At 39.4% G+C, this 12379-nt stretch overlaps 1 protein-coding gene across 4 annotated transcripts; it reads right to left on the bottom strand.

The window, feature by feature from the left end:
- Positions 1-296: 296 nt before the first annotated feature.
- On the bottom strand, positions 297-12264 carry LOC140565696 (uncharacterized). Of its 4 annotated transcripts, none has more exons than XM_072691776.1 (8): positions 11795-12264; positions 9098-9220; positions 8877-8966; positions 4944-5098; positions 3888-3935; positions 3591-3695; positions 2320-2462; positions 297-1590 (listed from the first exon to the last, which is right to left on the bottom strand). In XM_072691776.1, exons 2-8 carry the CDS (start codon positions 9168-9170, stop codon positions 1566-1568), a joined length of 639 nt encoding a protein of 212 aa, XP_072547877.1. In that variant the 5' UTR covers positions 9171-9220; positions 11795-12264; the 3' UTR covers positions 297-1565. The 4 variants fall into 4 exon arrangements, with proteins under 4 accessions (XP_072547877.1, XP_072547956.1, XP_072548046.1 ...); XM_072691855.1 differs by lacking the exon at positions 11795-12264 and adding an exon at positions 9347-9565; XM_072691945.1 differs by lacking the exon at positions 297-1590 and having other exon boundaries at positions 2167-2462.
- Between the last annotated feature and the right edge of the window lie 115 nt (positions 12265-12379).

Genomic DNA, 12379 nt, shown 5'->3' with positions numbered 1-12379 from the left:
AGAGGGGGGCAAGCAATGCAGATGCTGGCGGGTACTTCACATCTTTGTTTATTTACTACAATGAATTATACTAAAAAAGATAAACAAAGTAAAATGGGCTGGGTCCAGTAATCCTTTATTATCTAAACCTATCTGCAAATAAACACTCTATAAAATAAACACTCTATAAAATAAAACTCTATTAAATAAACACTTTATAATAAACACTCTTTAATAAACACTCTATAAAATAAACACTCTATAAATTAAACACTATAAAATAAAACTCTATAAAATAAACACTGTAAATAAACACTTTATAATAAACACTCTATAATAAACACTCTAAAATAAACACTATAAATTAAACACTCTTTAATAAACACTATAAAATAAACACTATAAATAAAACTCTATTAAATAAACACTTTATAATAAACACTATAAATAAACACTCTATAATAAACACTATGTACATATATATGAATCTGTCACTGTAAATTCACGGCGGATGTCCTGTAGACCTGCAGCACGATAAAGAGTTTTCAGTGGATTTATCATGGGGGTCCGGTCCGATCACTCCCTGGCATTTTAGCTTCTGCTTTAACACATGGCTCTGTATGTACAGCTTCAAGTCCTCTAGACGTTCTGCTGTTTCAGCAGGATGAGTGGAAGCAACCTGAGCTCCATCCCAGTGTTTGTGATATCTTACCACGAGCAAAGAGCAAGAGACTGCTGCAAGACTGAAAAGCTGGAGCAGTGCGTACGTTATCAGCAGCCGTGCATACGTACAGCCTTCTCACGAATGTCGTACTCTGACTGTCCATCATTCAGTGCAGCACAATTATGGGATGCCTTGGCCTGTTTGCGTGCTCTGTTGGCAGCAGAGCATCTCTCTGGATTTATCCGGTCCAGTCCAGTCCAGTCAATCCCACACAAGGTCGCGTTCACATTCTTCTTCATGGCTGGTCTGGTATTTCCCACTTCTGACATCTGGATGAAGATCCTGCACAAGATGCTTGAACCTCAACTGCTCAACATCGCTGAAGGGGAACGTGCCTTGCACTACTAGGTAGTAACAGGTGTTTTCATCTTGCCCCTGTGTTTTTCCCTTTTTGGTCTCTGTCTTTGATCAGCCCTGCCATGTGCACATTAGCCTTGTCCTTGCCTCCTTCCTCATCTCTGCCTTCATCCCTCCTTGTCATTGGTCTCAGAGAATTATCTTTAATTATGTGGATGACGCTGTGATGTAGCACACATACTCCTAGCTATAGCCTATGCTACAGTGCTCACTCAACTGCTACCACAATTCCTGCAATTCCTCTGCTACTCATCCACATCTTCTTTCAGTAATTCCTGTCTTGCTCGAATGACTTTGGTTATATCAATAAATAAAAGTAGAGGAAAGTGATCTGGAGATTTAGGGGTGCAGAAATGACGGTGAGGAGCTCTTAGCTCACAGTCCGTTCTGCAGGCAGCTCAACCCCACGTTCCTCAAGTTCCCCCAAGCACTGTGTCTCAGTACACAGCTTTGTAGTTGGAGGACAGCTCAAAGCCTGCTGTGTGTCCCTGTGTCTCCTGTCGGTTCATTGTTCACACATGCAGCTTCCTCTGAACAAAAAAAAAAAGTATCGCCCTCTATGGATCTGTGCTATTACCAGATTTGTGCATTGTCTGAGTGTCACTCAATCTGTTGTATCCCTGAAAGGGGAGATAATAAGTGAGAAGACCCACATGTAGTTTTTTTTCTTACTGCTGTACTGCCAGCTGTGTTTACATCAACAGCTTCTCACTCAGTATTGTAAAACTCACACAGTTCATGGGCGAAACTCCTCCCTTGACAACCAATATTTTCCAATACAACCGAAACGCCTCCCATTACAACCAAAACCTCACCCTGAAGAACCAAAACTCCTCCCAGTATGATCAAACTTCCACTACAACACAAATCCCTCCATGTCCAACCTAAACTCCCAGTCCAACCGAAACACCTCACAGTCCAACCAAAACTCTCCAATACAACCGAAACGTCTCCCAGTACAACCAAAGCCCCTCCCACTACACCCAAAACCCCTCCTACTACAACCAAAACTCTCCAATACAACCGAAATGTCTCCCTGTACACCCAAAACCCCATAATTCTATCATTTTATAAACTGAGGATCATTAGAAAAAGCAGAAGCTTGGTTATTTGTCTCTAATTTTTATTAAAGTTGTAAAAGCCGCGTCTTTAGGGAGCAGCTGTGAGCATCAGCAGACTGTGAGATGTACTGTAGTCTACTCAGATTACAGTCTACTGCTCAGGGAATGAGCAGGGATAATGCAGGGAAGGTTTTTTACTTTGGTCCAGGTGGTCCAGGGAATCCAGGTTCTCCAGGTGGTCCCGGAATTCCAGGTAGTCCAGGTGGTCCCGGAAATCCATGTAGTCCAGGTGGTCCCGGTAATCCAGGTTGTCCAGGTGGTCCTACTGGTCCAAATAATCTCTAAACCCGGAAAAACTGGGGTATAAGTCTGTGTTATGATTCAGTGCCATTTCCTGTTTCTGAAGAAGACTACTATTAATGGAGTCAACAGATGAATGACCAATCAAATTACAGTTCAATTACAATTCAGTTATATATTATACATCTAATATTATACATATTATACATCTAATATTATACATATTATACATCTAATATTCTAAAGAAATGTTCCTTTCTTAATTCAGTAAAACAGAATGCTTTAAATATCTTAAATAACTCATCTCATAGCCTCGCTCCACTTCACTGCTGTGCTTTCAGCCACTGGCAGTCAGAAGTTACTAAGGATTACATGAAAGAGGGGGTTAAACTGACCCTGACGATGTCTGATGCCGTAATTTGCTCTGACCCCATCCCAATGATTCTTATAGCCGACAGTGGTCCAGTGATCAAACTCTACCCTACCTTAAAACAAACAGTGCAGAAACTAGAGCGCAAACGGCGGACCACCAAACTAGAGGAGTTCCACTCTGCGTGGAAGGACGGCCTTAGTCAATATAGAAAGGCACTCATTAAAGCTCGCTCAGCGGATTTGACCTCAATGATCCAGAAAAACTAAAACAATCCCAGAGTTCTTTTTACTGAGATCTCTAAACTCACTAAAAGCCAGGCAGATTCTAACCCCAGATTCCAGATAAAACGTTACTGGTTAAAAATCTTGGCGTCATATTCGACTCAGATTTATCATTTTTCATCTCCTAGGCTAATGAAGAAGGAGCTAAGAGCAGACCCATGCTGAAGCTCACTCATTCTGACAGAGGCTACAAACCCTAGGCTTCAAGTCTACAAGCATCTCCCCCAACTTTGGAGCTCCTCGCTTCTGTGCATCTTTAATGACTTGTCTCGTAGTCCCGCCCCACACCACTGCTTTTAATGATGGTCTTGGAGCACATGAGCCCTACGGGTTCAGAAGAGCCTCGGTTTTCCCTCTACTGCTCTCCTTTTGAAGCCGCCATGAGAAGGAACTTCATCGATCATCATAACACACAGATCTGATTTTACAGTTAGTCGGTTTTAGGTCCTGGTCCAGAGAGGACAGCGTCTGATTCTGCCTATTAGTGACCTCTGCTGTAAGCCATGCCCCTTTACCTCGTGCTGGTGCTCACACACCCAGCCTTGCTCTTCTCCAGGGCTGAAAGGCGTCTCCAAGTGTACCGGATCACCCACCAGTTTACACCCACTCAGACTCTCATCCTGTAGAGTTACAGCTGCAGTCAGTTCATCATCTCACCCAGAGCTCTCCGCTACACACACACACACACACACACACACACACACACACACACTCACACACACCTTCACTGTTCAACATCATTATTGTGTTTTACACCACTGAGCTCATCAGTGATGTCATCAGTCGTACCCTACATTGGGGTTAAAGCTCACCTCTGCAACCAGCAGCCTTCTTCCTTTAGCCTGAGTAATCAGCCAGTCCTGCAGACACACACACACACACAAACACACACACACACACACAAACACACACACACACACACACACACAAACACACACACACAAACATACACACACACACACAAACACACATATACACACTGTTTGACTTTTCTCTGTCTGAACGACAGACATTTTTTCTGGTACATGTACACTCTCCCTCTCTCTCTCTTTCCAACCATTTACCCCAGATAACATGGGAAGCATTTTTTGCACAAGCATTTGCACTAATAACTTGACTACCTCACTGGACTCTATTTATTGCACATTGCACAACTTGCACACTACCGTCATTATTTATTATCCTCTGTCTGTACTGTGTTGTGTTGTCTGTCCGCACTTGTGTTGTTTGTGTTGCACTTGTGTCTTGTATGCACTGTCTATGTTGCACCATGGTCCTGGAGGAACGTTGTTTCGTTTCACTGTGTACTCTGTATGTAGTTGAAATGACAATAAACCCACTTGACTTGACTTGACTTGACATTCAGGGTGGAAGACCTTAGGGCAATGCGTAGGTCATTACTAGGCGGTTGCTATGGTGTTGTTAGGTAATTGTTAGTGGTTCTCAAGGTATTGGCAGGTGGATGCTACAGTGTTGTTTAATATTTCTGGGGTTTAACGTTTCTAGGGTATTGCTAGTCGGTTGCTATGGTGTTGTTACATGTTTGTTTCTAGGGCATTACTAGGCAATTGTTAGGTGGTTTTTAAGGTACTACTAAGTGGTTGCTATGGTGCTGCTAAGTATTTGTTAGGCAGCTTCTAGGGTATTCCTGAAGGTTGCTTGGACCTTTCTAGGCATATGTAAGGTGTTTTTAGGGTATTTCTAGGTGGTGTGTAGGGCTTTTCTAGATACTAGGTGGTTTCTAGGGTATTGCTGGTGGTTTAAGAGGTGTTTATAGGTATTTGTTAGTAATTCACATACACACTTTCATAATATGAATCTGGTGACTGAATATAGTTACTATCATCGTTACACAGATGGTAAATTACCCTCAGTTTCGGTGTTAAAACAGCCAGTCTGATGTTGTCTGCTTTGGCGCTACAGTAGTTCCCTGCTTTAGAACAGTTCCCTTCTGCCTCCCAGATGAAGTAGAAAGAATTATCATGAAGAAGCCACACCCCTTTATTCTCCTCCAATCCCAGCCCTGAAAAACAACAAACACAGCAAACCCAGTGATCAACCCTCATCAGAACTGAAGAACAAACGAGTTACAGATGGAGAAGGTTGAGGAACAGTCTGACACCAGCTGTAGGAGCAACAGGTCACAGACTTTAATCAACACAAGGTCTAAAATATCCACACACCCACTCAGAGGATTCATTCAGTGCTGCTGAAAGTTGAATGTCTGAATGTCTTTTAACCTGCCAAGACCTGGACCTGCTAACTTCCTGCTAGTGATCATGATGGACTACAGCCAGATTGACAGCACTCCTTGTCAGCATTGGGAGGGTCCCCATCACTGACCCTGGTGGGCGTGCTTACAAAATATCCCACCCTCAGCTGAATAGATTGTGTCTGGTTCTGTTGTGGAGTTTGACTCTGTCTGTCTGTCTGTCTGTCTGTCTGTCAGTCATAAAAACGTCTGATGCTGGATTGTGTGGTGGGGAAAAGGTCTTCTTCTGGTGACGTTTCCAGGTAGGTCTTATCAGTGCAGGTGTTGCTGCACAGTAGAACAGTGCTTCACCCCTCCAGAGCCTGATCTCCAGAATCGTCCTGAAGGTATCCGTCAATCAAACAGGGGTTCAGGTTTACCTTCCTGTCATCTAGTGATAGACCCATCATCTCTCTAGTGATTGCATCATCATCATCATCATCATCTCTCAGACTGCAAAGCCACTTCCAGCTCCACCAACATCATTAAGTTTGCTGACGACACAGTTGTGGTGGGCCTGATCTCAGGAAATAACGAGAAGGCCTACCTGGAAGAGATTAGAACCCTGGAGAACTGGTGCCAGGATAATAATCTCCAGCTAAATGCCAGCAAAACGAAGGAGCTGATTGTGGACTTTAGCAGGAAACAGCAGAGGAGCTATCAACCTGTCCACATCAGTGGAACGGCGGTGGATAGGGTAGAAAGCTTCAAATACCTTGGAGTGACCATCTCTCAGGACTTGTCATGGAGTTGCCACATCAACACCATAACGAAGAAGGCTCGTCAGCGCCTATACCACCTGAGACGACTGAGGGACTTCAGACTGCCCTCCAAGGTACTACGATCCTTCTACTCCTGCACCATCGAGAGCATCCTCACGGGGAACATCACAGTCTGGTTTGGGAACAGCACCAAGCAGGACAGGCAAGCGCTACGATGAGTGAGACGTTCAGCAGAGCGAATCACTAGGATGAAGTTTCCTGACCTGCAGTCCATCTACAAGAAGCTGTGTTGGACCAAGGCCAAGAAGATTGTGAAGGACCCCAGTCATCCCAACAATGGACTGTTCTCTCTGTTGCCCTCGGGGAAACGCTTAAGAACCCTGAAGGCTAACACAGAGAGAATGAGGAGGAGCTTCTTTCCACAAGCCATCCGTGCCCTGAATGGGGACAGGGACTAGGACACTAAATTAAAATATCTACATACACAAACTGGACCCTCACTCACTACAATACACAACCATGGCTCACGGAAAACACACTACGGACAATTATGAAAATATTTCTTTTTAACTCACACATACACTCACATACAGATAAATATGTACATATGTATACATATATATACAGTGGGGAGAACAAGTATTTGATACACTGCTGATTTTTCAGGTTTTCCCACTTGCAAAGCATGTAGAAGACTGTAATTTTTATCATAGGTACTCTTCAACTGTGAGTGATGGAATCTAAAACAAAAATCCAGAAAAATACATTGTATGATTTTTAAATAATTAATTTCCATTTTATTGTGGGAAATAAGTATTTGATACACCAGAAAAAGAAACTTAATATTTGGTACAGAAACCTTTGTTTGCAATTACAGAGATGAGACGTTTCCTGTAGTTCTTGACAAGGTTTGCACACACTGCAGCAGGGATTTTGGCCCACTCCTCCATACAGATCTCCTCCAGAGCCTTCAGGTTTCGTGGCTGTCGCTGGGCCACACGGACTTTAAGCTCCCTCCAAAGATTTTCTATTGGATTCAGGTCTGGAGACTGGCTAGGCCACTCCAGGACCTTAAGATGTTTCCTACGGAGCCACTCTTTAGTTGCCCTGGCTGTGTGTTTTGGGTCGTTATCATGCTGGAAGACCCAGCCACGACCCATCTTCAGTGCTCTTACTGAGGGAAGAAGGTTGTTGGCCAAAATCTCACGATACATGGCCCCATCCATCCTTCCCACAATACGGTGCAGTCGTCCTGTCCCCTTTGCAGAAAAGCATCCCCAAAGAATGATGTTTCCACCGCCATGCTTCACGGTTGGGATGGTGTTCTTGGGGTTGTACTCATCATTCTTCTTCCTCCAAACATGACGAGTGGAGTTTAAACCAAAATGTTCTATTTTTGTCTCATCAGACCACATGACCTTCTCCCATTCCTCCTCTGGATCATTCAGATGGTCATTTGCAAACTTCAGACGGGCTTTGACATGCGTTGGCTTGTGGAAGGGCACCTTGCGTGCACTGCAGGATTTTAATCCTTGACGGCGTAGAGTGTTACTGATTGTTTTCTTTGAGACTGTGGTCCCAGCTCTATTCAGGTCATTGACCAGGTCCTGCCGTGTAATTCTGGGCTCATTCCTCACCTTCCTCAAGATCATTGATGCTCCACGAGGTGAGATCTTGCATGGCGCCCCAGACCGAGGGAGATTATCCGTTATTTTGCATTTCTTCCATTTTCTAATAATTGCACCAACAGTTGTTGCCTTCTCACCAAGCTGCTTGCCTATTGTCCTGTAGCCCATCCCAGCCTTGTGCAGGTCTACAATTTTATCCCTGATGTCCTTACAAAGCTCTCTGGTCTTGGGCATTGTGGAGATGCTGGAGTCTGACTGATTGAGTGTGTGGACAGGTGTCTTTTATACAGGTAACGAGTTCAAACAGGTGCAGTTAATACAGGTAATGAGTGGAGAACAGGAGGGCTTCTTAAAGAAGTAACATGTCTGTGAGAGCCAAAATTCTTACTGGTTGATAGATGATCAAATACTTATTTCCCACAATAAAATGGAAATTAATTATTTAAAAATCATACAATGTATTTTTCTGGATTTTTGTTTTAGATTCCATCACTCACAGTTGAAGAGTACCTATGATAAAAATTACATGCTTTGCAAGTGGGAAAACCTGAAAAATCAGCAGTGTATCAAATACTTGTTCTCCCCACTGTATATATATATATATATATATATATATATATATACACACACACACACACAGACACGCACTTTCATCTGTGTATATATATATATATTTTTTGCTTATATTTCTATATTTCTATATTTTCATATTTTTATATTTTATTTTTTAACTTAAATTTAACTTAAATGTAACTTATTCTATTTTTATTTTTTTTTTTATTTTTATTTTGCACTTTTGCACTTTACTTCATTAAGTTAAGGTTTAGTTAAGTTTAAATTTAGATCTTTATTGTATAGCTTTGATGTGGGCAGACTGTCAAAAAAGCATTTCACTGCAAATTATACTGTGTATTACTATGTATGTGACAAATAAAATTTGATTTGATTTGATTTGATTTGGGTGCGCAAATACTAAGATGAGTGGGTTCATCTGGGAGGAGCGTCCCAGGTAAAATCTTACCTCTGGACCCACCCTAATCACAGCTGCAGGAAAAGGTAAGGGAACCTGTAACTGTTTCTGATCATTATCTGAGTCACAATTATGGACAAACACAGTCCTAAATAAACTGATAACACACACACACACACACACACACACACAGCTGCACTGTTCAAGTGTTTAATCTGTAAAAGACTTACTAAAGAGTCCGATCAGGATCAATATTGCGATCAGTGACAAAGAGTTGAAGACCAACAGCATCATCATCCACTTGCTGCCCCTCGCTGACTCTGTTGGAGAGATGATCGGAGGTGGAAGAGACAGAACGCAGAAATTAATTTGTGTAATTAATGTCTAAATGAAGAATTCTGATCACTTTAATGAAGCGGTCATGGTGGTGCTGGGTAAGGCCGGGTCTCACCGTGTGGTGGGTGTGTGTTCTTCACGGCTGGAGGCTGGTGGAGAGTCTGGTACACGTCCTCTGTCTTCTCCATCCTGCTCCTGCAGATCTTCCTCACACTAGAGAAGTTTCTTCAGCTTTCTTCTAAAAGAGAAAAACAGCAGGAGCTCTAAACTCACTCCTGACCTCCACCTTCCAGAGCTTCACACACAGGACTCTCCAATCACATCCAATCAGCAGAGTGAGCTCCATGTGTCAGATCCACCACACCTTTACTTTACAGAACCTCGTATTTAACAGGTAGAGGAGATACGTTCTGACACATGAACTGAAGGGTAGCCGAGCTTCATCCAGTCTGAAGGAACAGAGAGCAGCATAAACAGACTCAACACAACATTCACTGGTTGAAGGAACATCACTGAAACATCTCAGAGCAGGTGAGTTTTCAGTAGATTGAAATCTTCTGTAGATCTAAACCAATAGATTTCATTCATCTATTTAATATAATACGTTTTTATATAATAAAACAATATAAATATAATATATACAATACAAAACATACTCTACATTTAATAAATGTAAAAAGGATTAAAGGCAATTTTGTTGATCTAACATATTTTAAACAATCAATCAAACTAGTTTTAGACTCAGAAGTACACTGAGGGCGGTCATCATTTTCAGTGTAGCCAAAGATTAATACAAAGAATAGGGACTGAACAGGTAATAAAATCGAAATAAAACAAATATTGCAACAAAAAAAATTAATTAAAATTGCAATTAAGCACAAAATTACTGTATATGTCACCAATAGACTATGATTTGATTTGATAATAAATGTGTATTGGTTATACATATTTGACACTTGTAATGAGACATTTCACATTTTTTTATGATAACAATGACATGCTGTATGCTGCTGTATGTTTCAGTGTTTAAATCTATAAAATGAAGAAATGATTTACATTAGATCATTTTAGCTCCTCCCTCAATCTGTTTGTTTAAAGTCAGAAATTGAAGCTCCCACTTTACCAATATTCTCTAAAATATTTAGGTTTTAAACCAAAATGTTTTATTATATTGTGTGATTTATCTTTTTTATGATTACAGTAAAACAGTCAAATAAATGAAAAGTGTAAAACTGTGGCTAAAATGTAGCAAAATTAGATTAGATATGTTTTGAAAGGTGATCAAAGCATTTTTGTACTGTGTTACTGTTTATGTGACAAATAATGTTACCAATGATTTTATTTAATAATGTTTTTAAATGAATTTGTTGTCATTTAAAGCATTGATTATGGCTAATGAGATGATATTTCAAATCTGCATTCATTTATTCTTGGTATTGGGGTTATACATATGTTATGATAAAGAGACACTGAATTTTCTTTTATGTTTCAGTGTTTAAATCTATAATAAGAAGAAATTAATTACATTAGGTATGTTTGGCTCCTCCCTCAACTTGTTTGTTTAACTTGTCAACAAAAGTTTGCAATTAGTCTATACAGAGGAGTAGTTCTCAAAAAGACGTGTTGCACATTTTAGAAATTCCTAATAAAGAAAAGATGCTGTCTTGTATTTAAAAACAAAAGTTCTATCAACAAAACTTTGCAAATAAATACAATCCCAGTAGTACAGGGATCCCATATACTAATGTGCCACAAATAAGAAGTTATTATCACCAACCATTCCCATTTTATTTAGGTGTATCCATATAAATGGCCCACTCTGTAGTAGTACAAAGTAACTTGAAACTACTTCAGTTCAGCAGTTTTTTAGTGCTACAGTATGCTACTTACTCTAAATTATACATTATCTCAAACAATCAATAATACTTCATTTAAACTCAGGTGGTCTGCATTTTCAGTGAAGCCAAGAGTAAAAACAAAAACTAAAACAAAACTGAAAAACAATAAAAGAACAAACTAGATAATCAAAATAGAAAATTCAGAAAGTTTAATTTGCATAAAAACTGTGTAAATAAAAAAGACTTAATTGGAAATAATTGCAATTATAAAATCAAAGAAAGTTAAATTATTTTTTATAAAATAAAAATTTAAATGATCAAATAAATAACAAAACAGAAACTAAAATGTAGCAAGATGAGATATGCTCAACCAAAGGTCAACCAAACATTTCACTACTAGTTGTACTTTGTACGACTGTATATGTGAAAAATAAACTTTTTTTTTTACAAATTAATTGGATTTGTATTGGTAAACCAATATATGTTCTAAGTAAACAACAAAGGGCATCGCTCTGGATAGCATCTGCTAAATGCCTTAAATGTAAATGTAATGTAAACATATATAATTTTTAATAAGATGACATTTCAAATTTGATTTGATTTGAGGTTATAAATATTTTGATAAAATAAATAATCAGATTAGGTCATTTTAGCTCCTCCCTCAATCTGTTTGTTTAAATTAAAGATTAAGGGTCCAACTTCGGCAGTATGAGGGTCCCACTTTACCTCTAAAAAGGTGTAAAAATCAATTTAAATGAATTTTGTTTACTTTTTTTAATTGTGCAAAACATTACATAATTTTTAAAAATGTTATAATGTGATTGATTCCTTCATGATTATAATTAAACATGACCAAAAGACAATAAACTGTCCAATTTCATATTTATCCGTTTTTAGCATTAAATACTTGTTGCATAAAAAGGTGTATGTACTTTAGTCGAGCGGAATATGAGTGAATAACTGTGTTCACCTACCGCCCATAGCTGTCCCTCTCAGTCGTCTTCTATCCTTCTACAGACAGTACAGTTTTCAGATAAAGGTCAGTGCTGAGGACCTTCTGAAGATGTGATTTGTTGGTTTAGATAATTTTATGCAGAAGAGCAGTTCTTAAGGATGTGGTAGTCGTGTTGCACAATTCTGAACTTCCTAAGGAAGAATAGATGCTATCTAGAGTTTCAAAAGTTCTATCAGCAAATTTTCAAGTTGCAAGTAAAGCAACACTGTTAGTAATTTTCTGTACTTTTTGTACTTATTTATAAGTACTTAGTAATTACCCAGTATGTGTTAGTGTTACAGTGTGCTACTTACTGGATTAACTTGATTAAACTGTAGAAAGAAATTCTGCACAATTAAAGGCAATTTTGTCGATCCAATATCATCTTTAACAATTAATCACACTTAATTTAAACTGAAAAGTACACTGAGTGCACAAAGAGACTGACAATTTAACTATAAGATCAATAACATTTGAGCTACAATTTTTCAAAATAGATTTAAAAACTAACCATGTCAACTAAAAACACAAAGATGGACAGTAAAATAATAAACATAGTAATAAA

The sequence above is a fragment of the Salminus brasiliensis genome, chromosome 1, assembly GCF_030463535.1.
Source record: "Salminus brasiliensis chromosome 1, fSalBra1.hap2, whole genome shotgun sequence".
NCBI lineage: Eukaryota > Metazoa > Chordata > Actinopteri > Characiformes > Bryconidae > Salminus > Salminus brasiliensis.
The sequence above is the reverse complement of the archived record's forward strand: the minus strand, read 5'-3'. Positions and strand labels throughout refer to the sequence as shown.